Source organism: Salvelinus fontinalis, chromosome 27 (genome assembly GCF_029448725.1).
Source record: "Salvelinus fontinalis isolate EN_2023a chromosome 27, ASM2944872v1, whole genome shotgun sequence".
Taxonomy (NCBI): domain Eukaryota; kingdom Metazoa; phylum Chordata; class Actinopteri; order Salmoniformes; family Salmonidae; genus Salvelinus; species Salvelinus fontinalis.
The window spans coordinates 8930260-8945500 of record NC_074691.1 but is presented as its reverse complement, the minus strand read 5'-3'; the positions used below and the strand labels follow the sequence as shown (position 1 = coordinate 8945500).

Sequence of the window (15241 nt, the reverse complement as noted above, 5' to 3'; positions counted from 1 at the left end):
TCCCAGAGCAGAGGAAGGTTGTGTGGTTTACATTTGGCTCTGTTGCGGCCTATTGGGAGATGACATGACCAGCCAGCCCTCAGGACTTTAATTAGCTTTCCACTGGGCGCTGCTGCCTGCGCTCCATGGCCCATTGATTGGCCCCGTCTTTCTATAGAGCTTGTTTCACTAATGCTAGATGTCACACCAGGACAGCCCTTATCATTAGATAACTAGTTCAAGCCTGACCCCTTCATTTGTAGGAGATCCCTCGTTGTTGGCAGCACACTTTTCCATACGGCCTCTGTGGCCCTCTTCAATGTGGTATATGGTTTAGCTGCATGGATCAATGCCATAAACTTACATACTGAATGTATTTTTTCATTTGCAAAACTTAGCCTGCTCCTAGATCTGTATCTAGCCTGTTCCTAGATCTGTATCTAGCCTGCTCCTGGATCAGTACTTAGCCTGCTCCTAGATCTGTATGTAGCCTGCTCCTAAATCTGTATTTAGTCTGCTCCGAGATCTGTATCTAGCCTGCTCCTAGATCTGTATCTAGCCTCCTCCTAGATCTGTATCTAGCCTCCTACGAGATCTGTATCTAGCCTGCTCCTAGATCTGTATCTAGCCTGCTCCTAGATCTGTATCTAGCCTCCTCCGAGATCTGTATCTAGCCTCTTCCGAGATCTGTATCTAGCCTGCTCCGAGATCTGTATCTAGCCTGCTCCTAGATCTGTATCTAGCCTCCTCCTAGATCTGTATCTAGCCTCCTCCGAGATCTGTATCTAGCCTGCTCCTAGATCTGTATCTAGCCTGCTCCTAGATCTGTATCTAGCCTCCTCCGAGATCTGTATCTAGCCTCTTCCGAGATCTGTATCTAGCCTGCTCCGAGATCTGTATCTAGCCTGCTCCTAGATCTGTATCTAGCCTCCTCCTAGATCTGTATCTAGCCTCCTCCTAGATCTGTATCTAGCCTCCTCCGAGATCTGTATCTAGCCTCCTCCGAGATCTGTATCTAGCCTCCTCCTAGATCTGTATCTAGCCTCCTCCTAGATCTGTATCTAGCCTCCTCCTAGATCTGTATCTAGCCTCCTCCTAGATCTGTATCTAGCCTCCTCCTAGATCTGTATCTAGCCTCCTCCGAGATCTGTATCTAGCCTCCTCCGAGATCTGTATCTAGCCTGCTCCGAGATCTTGAGTGTCCTTAAGCCAACTCCTCTGTCTATCATTGTCATATTTATGTAACCTCTGCACAATATTTTACAGAGACCTGCTGAAATGGTGTGATAGGATCAGCAGTAACTTTGACAGCACCTCGTCTGCCTCCGCTCAACATGTCTTTCTGGAGGTAAGCCTCGAGTCACAGCACAGGCTGGCATTGCAATGTTATCGCCCACCTGCCATATTTACCTAGCAAATGAAGCTTTCTGGCTTGAACCGGCTTAAATCAGAGATCATTATTCACCACTGATCATCAGGCACTCTGTAACCTTGAACTCTGTGTGGAACTGATGAGTTATAGAGACTATTATTAGATTAGATTATAACCCAATCTTGGTTCGGAAAGAAAATCCTGCAGCTGCGCTAGCACTCGATGTCTTTAACACTTTTCCATAGCTGTTCGGGTTAGCCTCGTGAACCAGAATGTACTGCTGCTCAGGATGGTTGAACAAGGCTAGTTTAGGATAGACTATGGATAGATTCATTGGCATAGCACAATGTATCTTTGAATGGAAAAATCAATGTGGCTGTAACAGTCTCAGAAACATTTAACAGTTTGACTGCCCCCCCCTCCCCCCCGCCGCTCTTCTTTAATGTACTGTTTTGTGGCTTTCCCCCCTTTTAGGCCCTAGACTGCTTCACGGCCATGCTATCCCGACCAGAGAGTAGGCTACGCATGGCTGAGGTCATCGGGAGCAAGCTCAACATCTCCAAGGAGAAGGTAAGTGCAGCACCACTGGAAATGACGGGCCACTGCCCGACAAGGTGGGCCATTTGGGACTCAGACATTGTGACTGTTTGTTGTTGACTGTTGACGTGATGGTCGTGTTCCCCTCAGGCCGCACATTTCTGCCAGATGTACAAGCCTGGCATCTCTGGGACGGAGTTGGAGGCCTTGGTTGGCAGAGTGACCCTGGAACGGAAGCAGAATGAAGTGGTCCGCATCTGCAAGTAAGTCAGCAAACTGTGTGACCTAAAATAACATTTGGTGGCATCTGATGCATCGCAATTTGTTTAAGCCAGTGAAGTAGCCGGCCACATAAGGGTTAGTAGTCAGTTATTTGGCTGGCAGCTGGGGCTTATGGAACGCACTGGGTCAGGCTGACAGCCCTGCCAGTATGTGCACGTCATCTCTCTGTTTTACACAATATAGTCACTGTGCCAGGCCAAACACTTACCCAACCTGGGGAACAGCCAAGTAGACTCCCCGCTGGTTGATGGAATAAACTTTTAACTGATCCCTACAGATGTCGGATCTTAACTTGATCACGCTTTTGTTGCCGAGAATTTTCCTGCTGCATCAGGGAATTCAAATGAGCCTATTGAGTCCCTGAAAAGGTGTCAGTGTGGGTTCGATTCCGGCCCACACCCTTCTGGCACAAATAACTAAATTCCCCTGATTTACTTGATTTATTTACACCTTTGAAATATGGACAGTCCAGGGATATTTTACCCGCTTATATTTTATCCTGCTAAGAAATGACCACGCCAGACACTTTTGGATAACATAAATAGGAAACAAATCAAATACTAACAATAGGCTACACCAACATTAGTTTCCATTCACGCAGTGTCGGGTAAATTGTCACAGTAGGAAATCTAGCACGTGTTGATGTTTTAACAAGCAATGGTTGCAATAGATCTCTTGTTATTTGATTATATTCCAATAGGTTACATTCTGTAGGCTACCCGTCAGCCCGGGGCTCTCCAACCCCATTCCTGTAGAGCTACCCTCCTGTTGGTTTTCAATCCAACCCCAGTTGTAACTAACTTCGTTCAGTTGGAGCGAAAACCAACAGGACGGTAGCTCTCCAGGAACATGGTTGGAGAGCCCTGGGTTAGCCTATCCATTGTCACATATTGAAAGTTGTAAAAAATTTGACAGATGTAGTGGTACTGTAGAACGATAACATTTCCTCCAGTGTGGATGCTCGACCACGTTTCATAGTCTGTGTATCATTTGTCAATATAGTTTTAGGCTTAGGCGTGGGATTGAAAGCCTGTATTGTGTGTGAGCCTGTATTAATGTTTCGTAGCGCTGTCAAGATGTTTATGCATTTGAGCCTACCCAAAGACGATTTTGTTGAGCTGAAGCGTTTTTCTTTGTGTAAATTATTAGGATATTCGTTTTACTTCTTAAGTTAATGCTATTTACTTGTAGGCGTAATGTATGCGTCACTATATCGCCCAGCGCTGGGCGCGAACTCATGAGGCTCGCAGTTGGAGCGCGCTGCTTAGACCACAATGCTACAGCAGGCACTAAGAATACTGATGGAACATAGGCGTGTCGTTTAAAAAAAAAATGTATTTTGTTTTAAGCGTTCCCCAAACCATAGTTCCAACCTTAACCACTCGGAATGAATGCTTAAACTGTTCCCCTTTTTGAGTTGTTTCTGTTTTAACCCTGTAACCACGTGGAATTAATGCGTCAAAAATAGACCTTCATCCATGAGTCAAAGGGCAGTGGGCCGGGTTTCGAACCTACGCCGACTCTGGCATATGTGTGCCCGGGTCAGTGGCTGTAACCACTGGACCACACATGCACTGAGGAAACCGTTCATTTATTCTGCCTGTTGCTTGCCTTCGACATACAGTACCAGTCAAAAGTTTGGACCCTCCTACTCATTCAAGGGTTTTTCTTTATTTGTACTATTTTCTACATTGTAGAATAATAGCGAAGACATCAAAGCTATGAAATAACACATATGGAATCATGTCGTAACCAAATTCTAAATATTTCGTCAGATATTCAAATCCTCCCGCTGAAGGATTATTTTCCTCCTGCGACGAAAGGGGCGAAATTTAAGATCCGACATCTTTAATGACACACTATGATAAACCAGCAAATATTCCAAGCCTCCGCATATGACTAAAAACATGTGGATTCTTCTTTCCAAACCTATCAGATCTATTGTAACCGGCTCTAAAACTCGAAAAAAGCTAATGCACATTTGTTTTTGAAAGGCATGTGCTAAATAGAAATACAATCGGCAATTCACGCAATAAGATAGAATAGGGCTATTTGTTGATTTAATGTGTTATTTGGTCTTTTGACCTTGTTTTATGCATTTGCATGTTGAAAGCATAACCTAACCTATATATATATGTGTGCCTCCATGTCTACAGCGAGAAGCAAACATTTGCTGCCACGCGACCCTCTGCGGTGCTTTTGGAACAGCTAGCTGTGTGCGTTACCAAGGGGGAACCCATCCTCCTGGTTGGTGAGACGGGCACGGGCAAGACGTCCACTGTGCAGTACCTGGCTGGACTCACTGGTGAGACACACAACACTGCCAGGAAGCTCCTCTCACAGACAACATGGTACAATGGGAACCCACTAACCACCACCTCTGTTCGCCTCCTGTCCTCGCTCCCTCTCTCCTCGCTCTCCAGGACACAGGTTACGGGTGGTGAATATGAACCAGCAGAGCGACACAGCTGACCTGCTAGGAGGGTAAGTGAATTACAATAGAAGACCTAGCTAGTCCTCTTCTTATATGACCTTTCACCCATACCAGCATATTCAGACTGGGGAAATGCCCGTGTTGGTACTGAGTGCGCATATTCTCTTCCCCGATCTGCAGGTATAAACCAGTGGACCACAAGCTGATCCTGCTGCCCCTGCGTGAGGCCTTCGAGGACGTGTTCTCCCAGACGTACTCCCGCAAGCAGAACTTGACCTTCCTGGGCCATGTGCAGACCTGCTTCAGGGGCAAGCGCTGGCCGGACCTGCTCAAGCTCATGGACCACGTCTGCAAGTCGGCCCTCGGCAAGTCGGAGCTGCAGGAGAAGAGCAATGGTACCGTCACACACTTTTTAGATGTTGTCTGTGTCTTAAGTGGCACCCTATTCCCTTGGGGATCTGGTCGAAAGTAGTGCACTGTTTAGAGAATAGGGAGCCATTTGGGGAACAACGACAGAAGTACCTTAAACCCCTGTCATCTTGAATAGCTTAGCCTTACTCTCACTGTGACAGCGATGTGAGTGTTGCCTCAGGCTATTCTCAGTGTGTGGTTTTGTGTGTCTCCTCCAGCTGCCTTGCTGCAGGACCAGTGGGAAGCCCTGGCCGTGAGGCTGGCTCAAACCCAGCAGCAGATCAGAGCCTGTGAGACCACACTGGTCTTTGCCTTTGTGGAGGTAATGGCTTACCTAAAGCCTCTCCTTTCTTATACACACACACACACACACACGCTACACATCCCTGTTGCTCACCAACCTGTTATTATGATGCTAAACTCTGTGTGTGTGTGTGTCTATCTTTCCACAGGGGACTCTGGCCCAGGCGGTGAAGAAAGGAGAGTGGATCCTGCTGGATGAGATGAATCTGGCTGCAGCAGAGACCCTGGAGTGTCTGAGTGGCCTGCTGGAGGGCACCGCTGGCTCTCTGGTGCTGCTGGACCGCGGAGACACTGGTGAGGCTCCCACTGCTCTCCATAGCACGTTGTGACATGTTATAACACTATTATATTACATGTAATAAATGACATTATTATTCTCATGATTTTGGTCATAAAGTTATTCGTTGATCATGACCTTGGAAATCACTTTGATGCTGACAGAATAAAACTTTTTTTGCACAGAGCCCCTGGTTCGCCATCCAGACTTCCGTCTCTTCGCCTGCATGAACCCAGCGACTGACGTGGGGAAGAGGAACCTGCCCCTGGGCATCAGAAACAGGTGAGAACATGCGAGCACCAGGCCTGGTGTGGGGCTGAAATGTCTTTAACTTACCGACTAAACCCATACTGATGGTGGTTTGACTTTGTAACCTTTGTCTTTTTCCCAGGTTCACTGAGCTGTATGTGGAAGAGCTGGAGAATGAGGGAGACCTGCTCATCCTGGTGTCTGACTACCTGAAAGGATTGAACCCTAATAAAAACGTCATCAACGGCATCATAAGGTCAGGGGTCAGAACACAGAGACTGTCGTAGCCATCACGTGGCTCGTGAAGTTCCCACAAAATCACGTCGAATGTCATGTCATATTGATTGGATTATTTTGTTGATGCAGCTTTTACCTGGCGGTGCGTAAGGAGGCTACCTCCAAGCTGGTGGATGGGACAGGACACCATCCCCACTACAGCCTGCGTACCCTCTGCAGGGCGCTGAAGTACGTGGCAGCCAACCCCTGCCACAGCGTCCAGCGCTCTCTCTACGAGGTAAGAGGCCAAAGGCTCTGTCACTGTTGATATCCTTAGTAACATCATTGATTTAGATGGGACTAGAGGTTCAGACGTCACCAGATTCTCCATTGGTGTCTTTCTCCAGGGCTTCTGTCTGAGTTTCCTCACCCAGCTGGACCGCAGCTCCCATCCCATGGTCCAGAAACTGGTGTGTCAACACATCATGGGGGGAAACATCAGGTGTCTGAAGCAGGTAAAACAGCAGTCCCGTACAATGACTAATTAGGTCAGAAGACATTTATGCATGACGATTTCTGAGTGTTTCGAACATTTTAAAGGCAGAATCTGGGGTCATTTCAAGTGCTTAATTAATCATGAATTCATGAGTGAGCCGTGTCTCCTGATCTATGTGTTTTCCCCCAGCCCATCCCCGAGCCCACTGGGCGACCCTGCATCCAGATGGAAGGCTACTGGGTTTCCCAGGGGGAGATGGAGCCAGCCCTGGACCCCACCTACATTCTTACCACCTCCGTCAAGCTCAACCTGCGTGACCTGGCCAGGGTGGTGTCCGCCGGGTAGGAAAACCGACCTGCTGCCGTCAATCAACCTAGTCAATGACCGTGGCGCCCAGAACCATTTATTTAGTTGGGCCAATGAAGTTTCTGCGTTGTGATGCGTTTACATGACACGTCAACGTTCAATGCCAGCCATGTTATTTCCGCATTAACATTACATGGGGGATATTATTTTTTAAAGTCCTATAAAACTGATGGCACTGGAAGAGCCTAGTCATAGTAGCCACTATCTGACTGCTGTATTCAGGGTTGATTCTGTTTCTTTAAAGGGGAATTGTGTGGTCAACCTGAGCGTCACACGAGTTGTGTTAGCGAAATATTAGTTGCGTCATCACTCGCTGCTGCCATAGATACGACATGACTGGTTTTTCGCACGTTGTTGCGTGTTTCCATGCCCGCACCACACGGGTCAATCGTCCCCACTAAGTGCTTGATTGTTTCTCTGCCCTTCATTAATTCAGTCGTCTCTGGACACGTGGGCTTGCATCCCAAATGGCACCCTGTTCCCTACGTAGTGCGCTACTTCTGACAACAACCCTAGGCGCCATTTGGGACACAGCCATGGCCTCTACTCTCGAGGCCAAGGAAAATCAATCAACTCCTCTTCCACGAATTGCACAGTGGAACACCGCTACAAGCAGACGGTGCCAAACGCCAGTAGAGGTGTTGTGTTTATGTATTTCTGTTTGTTCTTCAGGAGCCACCCGGTCCTGATCCAAGGAGAGACATCGGTGGGAAAGACCAGCCTGATCAGGTGGATAGCGGCCGCCACGGGGAACCAGTGTGTGAGGATCAACAACCACGAGCACACAGACATCCAGGAGTACATGGGCTGCTACTCCTCTGACGGCAGGGGCAAGCTGGTCTTCAAAGAGGGTACGGCCTGTTCCATGCTGTAGCCCTGCAGTGTCTCACACAGCCTGTAGTAAACCCTGTTCATGATCACAGTGTAATGTCTTGTGTGTGTCTCTCTCTCTGTGTGTGTCTCTCTGTGTATGCTTCCCCTATAGGCGTTCTGATTGACGCCATGAGAAAAGGCTACTGGATCATTTTAGATGAATTGAACTTGGCCCCTACAGACGTCCTGGAGGCCCTGAACAGACTGCTGGACGACAACAGGGAGCTGTTTGTCGCAGAGACACAGGAAGTGGTCAAAGCTCACCCCCGATTCATGCTGTTCGCGACCCAGAATCCTCCTGGTTTCTACGGAGGCAGAAAGGTACGCGGCACTCAGGCCATAGTGGGATATTACGATTCAATTGGGATAGTGTAGTTTGGTTATTTCAAGCAAGCACACAGATTTTCTCACTGAGTACGATGTGATCTCTCCCTTAAGAGAGTCAAAGCGGGATAGTGATAGTGTAGCAGTTTTAATTTCATCAACAAAAATAGTGAGACGAGTATTTGTCAAACACACTTTTTTTTTGTGGCAATTGACACGACTATAACTGAGTAAATAGACCCAGAAAAAAACTATAACTAAACAAAATAGATTTCAGTTGGCTAAAATGAGATGAGTCAAAATTGTCTCTAACTAAAATCGGACTACTAAGTAGACTGGACAATAGTTTTTAGAGAGATTGCGAGCTCTTCAGTGATAAGCACAATATTAATATTAGCAGCCCTGATGCGCAGCGCAGTTTTGTTCAGCAGTGAGAAGGACACGCCACACCTGGTACACACAGCCTACTGTACATCAGCTGGTGAGCTGCGGAGGAGCAAGCGATGAGTGTGGGCACACAGGCTCCGCCTCCGATTATACACATCGCCAGGCGACTGTCTTGCTTCCCCGTAGCTAACCAGTCACCACCAGCCTTCTAGTTAACTACCCTTTGCCGGGTTAAGAAACACAAGCTGCTTTACAAAATTCAAAACAATAGCAGCATTGAGTTTAATAGTAAAACAACAGTGTAGCTATGTTTCTTTCTCCCTTGAGTATAGAAAAGTAGGCGGTCTTTGAATTTGTTATCTCGCTCAACCCTCCCACTTTCCCCACTGAATTTAATTTATAGCCAGGTTATGCAGCCAAATCTCCCTCTTTTCCTCGGAGAAAACATCTTGATTCTACCCCTTAGGCTAATTCTAGCCCGTAGGCTAACCCAAGGCGCGTTCAGCAGGACCCCACGTTTTGGAATGTTCAGATAGGCATGTTTGTTCTAGATAGAAATATGCTTTCTGACATGTTGAATACGGAACAACTTTGGCTCTATTCATGGGATTTCTATCTGCAACGTTTGAGAATATTTTGCAAAGAACGTGGCCCTGGTAACATTACCAGTAGCCTACTTAAAAACATTTAGTGGCACAAAAATAAAGGAAACGGGATAGTAAGCAATTTATCGACTAAATCCCTCTAGCCACTTCACTATATCTGACTGGGTAAATCACTTTCTCGGGACTTGGACTTCAGAGATAGGGACTCGTGACTCGACCGACCATTGGTGACTCGGACTCGATTACAGGGGACACTCTTGCTCTCACTCTCTTCTGTGTGTCCCTGTTTGTTTTGTATGCAATGTGCAGTATCTCAGCTGAATTCGGAATATATCATTCTTATATATGTTAGTCATATTTCTGCTTTTGGGAAGAGAATAGGATGTTATGCAGTTGGACAAGGACAAGGCTATGTATGTTTGTGCACATGGAATAACTAGACTAAATTATTATTGAAAGACATGGTATTTTAGTCAGAATGACGTAAGACTGGACTAAATCTACAACAGAAAAGAGTGTCAAACACAAACGCTGCGGCGTAGTTTGACAGGCCGAGTCTCATCGATTGCAATGTAATCTTACCCCCCCGTCAGGTGTTGTCCAGGGCCTTCAGGAATCGTTTTGTGGAGCTTCACTTTGACGAGTTGCCCAGTGACGAGCTAGAGACCATCCTCCAGCAGAGATGTAGTCTTCCTCCATCCTACTGCTCCAAGCTGGTCAAGGTCATGCAGGATCTCCAGGTGAGTGTCACATATTTGACCTCCCTTTCACATGCTAACTCATTGCGTTTGGCATTAAGGTAAAGCTGTTGTGTGTGTAGTCTCTTCGCAGGGGATCCACAGTGTTTGCTGGGAAACATGGCTTCATCACCCTGAGAGATCTGTTCCGCTGGGCCGACCGCTATCGGCTGGAGGAGCAGACGGACGCCTCCCGCGATTGGCTGCAGCATTTAGCTGATGATGGCAAGGCCCAATCGAATCACACCCCTATCTTACGCAAAATGCACATTTTCGTTTTTTGTCTCTTGCTTTGTCCGTGCTCCTTTTTTTTGTAATTTTCAATTTGATTGTGTCGATGACACATCCACTTCATATAATGTAATCAAACCCTCTTTTTCTCTCTATCAGGGTTCATGCTGCTGGCTGGGCGAGTGAGGAAGCCAGAGGAGGCCGCTACCATCCAGTCCATCCTGGAGAAACACTTCAAGAGGGCGGTGAACCCTGACAACCTGTTCTCAGAGGAGCAGCTCACCACACAGTTTAGTGAGTAGAGCAGAGCCTGGTTCACACAGACTACAATTGAACCACAACCCAACTGAGTGCATGACCCTGTTCGTTCACAGCCAAGTCATATTGGAGGAGAGTGTCAACGACACAGGAAAGCCATCAACTAACACTATCATGTCGAAAGTGCAGAATGTGGTATGGAGAATGTTCATTATAAAGGTGGTGTCCTGTGAGTGCATGTAAGAAGAACCACAGATTACCCGCGGTTGTGCGTACTCAATGTGTACTTCAGATGTTGAGAACACGAAGTGTATATATCACTGTTCTCCATTATTTGGGGACAATAGTGTGTGAACATGAATATTGAGTGTGAAGTGGATGGAATGTGTGTCACGTGGCGTTGTCCCGTCTCAACTGGAATGACACCACCTCCCTTTGCGTAACGTACCCGAATGATTTCAATCAAGTTTAGTGGGCCACTTTTATTGGTCAGTGTGTCCGAAGAATTAATCTGGGTTATTGTGATTGGCAGGTCCGTCTGTGGACAGCATCGCGGGAGTGCCTGAGGAGTTCCGTCACGTGGTGTGGACGCGGGGGATGAGGAGACTGGCCGTGCTGGTGGGACGGGCCCTGCGTTTCGGGGAGTCCGTTCTATTGGTGGGAGACACTGGGTACGATTCATACGGAGTCCCTGATTGTCCATTTTCAATTAGAAATAGAATTTCCAAAGCAAGCATGGTGAAGTGAATGGCTCAGTAGTACCTACAGAACGACAAGTCTCTGTGTCTACTTATCCGGAAGCCACTACGTTAACGTATTAGCCTCCAGAATGACAGGTCAGTTTGAACGTAAGTTCTCCCCCCTCCCCCAGGTGCGGTAAGACCACCATCTGCCAGCTCTTTGCTGCGCTGGCCGGACAGAAGTTCTTCTCCCTCAACTGTCACCTGCACATGGAGACGTCTGACTTCCTGGGCGGCCTGCGTCCTGTCAGACACACTGGGACACAGCAGGTAGATGGATACCACACTGATATTGGGCACAATCTAAATGAACTATGAACGTATAAGGCTGAATGAAGCCGTCACGAACTCTTCATAAGGCATTTTTAACTTATTCATTGAGGTAAAAAATCAATAAAATAAAGTGATGCTGTATTGGTAAAGATAATGCAGTCACAAATGATAATGCAACAGATAATGCAGTCCCACTGACCCCCCTCCTGTCGTTGTGTGTTGGTACAGGCGGACGCTGAGGACGGCAGGTTGTTTGAGTGGCACGACGGGCCCCTTGTCCTGGCCATGAGAGAGGGAGGGGTGTTCCTCATGGACGAGATCTCCCTGGCTGACGACTCTGTGTTGGAGAGACTCAACAGGTACACACCCTGACTATGTTCCAATATCGGCACTAGTAGAATCCTTCCCCAATACATGACTTCATTCTAAATGGAATGCTAGTGTGGATATGGGAATGGAGCCGCTTCCTCACAAGAATTAGCGTACAGCACTTCATTAGATAGCATTGCCCTCTAAGCTCTGGCCCTGCTCTCTGATTGGCTCAGTGTCCTAGAGACGGAGAAGTCTCTGGTGCTGGCAGAGAAAGGAAGTGGCGATGACGACGACGTGGAGGTGATTACAGCAGGGCAGAACTTCCGCCTGGTAGCCACAATGAACCCTGGGGGAGACTTCGGGAAGAAGGAGGTGAACAGTCTATATTCTTTTCCAACTCTGCTCCTAAAGGACCACAAGCACGTTTGTTTGTTAGGTGGATGATCAGTCCAACTTGTTAACATTTCTCTGCGTGTGTGTGTCCAGCTCTCACCTGCACTGAGGAACAGGTTCACAGAGATCTGGTGCCCCCAGAGTAACAGCCGCAGTGACCTGGTGCAGATCATACAGCACAATCTGAGGACTGGCCTCTCGTTGGACGATAGCGACCAACAAGGTACTCCTCTCCTCCACACACCACAGACGTAATACAGCTATTCATCTAGGACTAGCATTTGATAGGCTAGAATAGTCTGACTGCATATTTTATATAATCTTCTCCAGTTTTGGTTGTGATTTGCTTCACATGTGTTGCACCCTCTGTGTTATTTAGCACCAGTACTTTCAGTATCTGTTTTACTTCCTTTTTGTGGCCATCTCTCACCATGACCCTTTGACCCCCAACCCAGGAGGACACATCGCCGAGCTCATGCTGGACTTCATCGACTGGCTGACCAACCAGGACTTTGGGCGGCGCTGCGTGGTCAGCGTCAGGGACATCCTGTCCTGGGTCAACTTCCTCAACCTGGTGTGTGAGCGAGACGCCGACGGCTTCATGACCATGGGGGACGAGGGCGAGGAGGAGGCCGAGTGGGATCTCCGGCTGGACACAGTCACTGCCTTCATCCACGCAGCGTGCCTGGTCTACGTGGACGGCATCGGCTCAGGTCAGACACCGGGACGCAGACTGTTGTTGATGTGTGGAATTACAACAGCAAATGATCCGGTGCCAGATTTTGTTTAGCTTATGTAATGCTAGAATACACAGCACGTGGAAGACGCTGGCTGCTGTTGTGAGAGGGTTAATAACTACTAGAATCGTTTAATCTCACCTCCTATGATGTCACAGGGACCACGGCGTCTGCTGCGGAGAACGCCCTGGTGGCGCGCAGGGCCTGTCTGAGCTTCCTGCGTACCAAACTGGGTGAGATCACCAAGCTGGACCAGGAGATGCTAGACGCGCTGAGGGTCTACGACACCAGCCTGTCCAGGGAGCCCCATTGGGGGGACGACTTCTTTGGCATCGACCCCTTCTACATCCCCTCAGGTGGGGACACTTTGACCCTAGACGAGAGCATGGGCCATTGGTCAAAAGTAGTACACTATATAGGGTGCCATAGGAAGCAAGACTGGAGCGTGTGGTTTAATGGATCTGTTTTTGTAAAACATCCTTCAGTTTCTGTGTGTCGTTGGTGTTGAATGTGAATGTGAACCTTTTTCATTGATTTTGTTTCCTTTTTCCATCCGTTTTTCGTCCTTTTATTCTGATCAGGCCCGGAGAGGGAAAGCAGGAGCCTGACTGACTATGCCATAGCCGCAGGCACCACAGCGGTCAACGCCCAGAGGCTCCTACGGGCCCTGAAGCTGCAGAGACCTGTGCTGCTGGAGGGCTCCCCTGGAGTGGGCAAGACCAGCCTGGTGGCCGCCCTGGCAAAGGCTTCTGGGAACCACCTGGTCAGGATCAACCTCTCTGAGCAGACTGTAAGACGCTGTTCACTAACTTTCACTGGGGCTCTTGTGTTAATATAGAAGGCTTTACTATGATTATGCCAATTTCAAATGTTTTTGTTTTTCACATTTTTAAAGTCTGGATTCATATTTTGTATATGTGTATACTATATAGTATTATGTAATTTCTGAACTTTCAACTTCAGGTACATGTTGTCATATCGTTGTACTGGTATAAATTCATGAGATTGTGAAATTAAATGAGCAAGGAATTAACAACACAGTAATGGACAAGTGGAAGCACGTTTAACCTATGTACGATGTCATATCCTTTCCTGACAGGATGTGACAGACCTGTTTGGGACCGACCTGCCTGTGGAGGGAGGAAAAGGGGGCGAGTTTGCATGGCGGGATGGCCCTCTCCTGGCTGGACTGAAGGCTGGACACTGGATTGTCCTGGATGAGGTGGGGGCTCTCACTGTTTTTTGTATTAACTCCCCAGCAAATAGACATTTGTATAAACTTACTTGAATTTGTGTTGTTTTAGGTGATATAAATGAAACGTTTCGGAGAAGAATGCGATTTTATGACACGTCTATTTTCTGTGTAGTTAAACTTGGCCTCTCAGTCCGTGCTGGAGGGGTTAAACGCCTGCTTTGACCACCGTGCTGAGATCTACATCCCAGAGCTGGGCATGAGCTTCCAGGTACAACACGAGAAGACCAAGATCTTTGGCTGCCAGAACCCCTTCACTCAAGGAGGGGGGCGCAAGGGCCTGCCCAAATCCTTTCTCAACAGATTCACTCAGGTAAGTGATAAAGAGCCAGTGTTTTTAGATATATTATGTAATGATACGCTGAATAAATATTATGGTTGATTTGAAAATATTTTTGTCATTTGGGGGGAAATAAACTGACATTTCACCTATTTTCTCAGGTGTTTGTGGATCAACTGACCAGTGAGGACATGGAATTCATTGGAGACTCCATCTTCCCGAACATTGACAATCAGATCATCTCTAAAATGGTGCAGTTCAACAACCGGGTAGGTAGAGCAGTCCTGTTATACTGACTCCCCCCTTCAGGCCTTTTCAACTCTTTTGTTTTTTCTGGCTCTCTGTGACCGTTGGGGAGGTGGCGTGTCCATATTTGACCTCACAGCCAAGGACAATGCCCGCCAGCCTGTAGAGCTGCGGCCGATGTTCCTCACATCTAGTGCCATTAGTGCATGGCAAAGTGACCAAAAAAACACGTTGTCCTTGTCAAATGGGTCACTATAGTCCCTCTGATTTATATTGAGGACTTGTTTGATAGAGAATCAATTCTGTTTTTGTCTTTTCCACCTGTAATGTCATGAAGTAACTGAGCCCCCCCCCATTTCTTTGTTGGCCACCATATTTCTCCTAGTCCGTTTTTGCTGCCTTAAACACCATTTTGTCCAGCCACTCATATTCCTTAACTCTGTTCCCCTAAAAAAACGCTTATTTTCTCACAGCTGGTCCATGAGGTGTCTGTGGAGAGGAAGTGGGGTCAGAGAGGAGGCCCCTGGGAGTTCAACCTGCGTGACATGTTCCGCTGGTGTCAGCTGATGCAGGCCGACCAATCGCCAGGGTTCTTCAACCCGGGTCAGCATGTGGGGTTGGTGTACGCTGATAGGATGAGGACCGAGGCAGACAAAGCCCAGGTATGTAGA

The 15241-nt window shown here is 47.6% G+C and overlaps 1 protein-coding gene across 1 annotated transcript in view; it reads left to right on the top strand.

Moving 5' to 3' along the window:
- LOC129824982 (midasin-like) overlaps window positions 1–15241 on the top strand; it is a 46267-nt gene that overhangs the window by 4032 nt on the left and 26994 nt on the right. Inside the window, exons 11-40 of the mRNA XM_055884589.1 lie at window positions 1246–1327; window positions 1826–1921; window positions 2039–2151; window positions 4327–4475; window positions 4594–4654; window positions 4785–4999; window positions 5234–5337; window positions 5468–5612; window positions 5781–5877; window positions 5987–6100; window positions 6211–6358; window positions 6468–6575; window positions 6746–6897; window positions 7595–7773; window positions 7908–8116; window positions 9705–9851; window positions 9932–10073; window positions 10239–10373; window positions 10870–11008; window positions 11209–11347; window positions 11579–11709; window positions 11896–12034; window positions 12149–12278; window positions 12511–12768; window positions 12951–13148; window positions 13374–13582; window positions 13892–14014; window positions 14160–14357; window positions 14486–14593; window positions 15044–15232. Coding sequence (XP_055740564.1) covers window positions 1246–1327; window positions 1826–1921; window positions 2039–2151; window positions 4327–4475; window positions 4594–4654; window positions 4785–4999; window positions 5234–5337; window positions 5468–5612; window positions 5781–5877; window positions 5987–6100; window positions 6211–6358; window positions 6468–6575; window positions 6746–6897; window positions 7595–7773; window positions 7908–8116; window positions 9705–9851; window positions 9932–10073; window positions 10239–10373; window positions 10870–11008; window positions 11209–11347; window positions 11579–11709; window positions 11896–12034; window positions 12149–12278; window positions 12511–12768; window positions 12951–13148; window positions 13374–13582; window positions 13892–14014; window positions 14160–14357; window positions 14486–14593; window positions 15044–15232 — 4357 coding nt within the window. The remainder of the gene's footprint in view (window positions 1–1245; window positions 1328–1825; window positions 1922–2038; window positions 2152–4326; window positions 4476–4593; window positions 4655–4784; window positions 5000–5233; window positions 5338–5467; window positions 5613–5780; window positions 5878–5986; window positions 6101–6210; window positions 6359–6467; window positions 6576–6745; window positions 6898–7594; window positions 7774–7907; window positions 8117–9704; window positions 9852–9931; window positions 10074–10238; window positions 10374–10869; window positions 11009–11208; window positions 11348–11578; window positions 11710–11895; window positions 12035–12148; window positions 12279–12510; window positions 12769–12950; window positions 13149–13373; window positions 13583–13891; window positions 14015–14159; window positions 14358–14485; window positions 14594–15043; window positions 15233–15241) is intronic.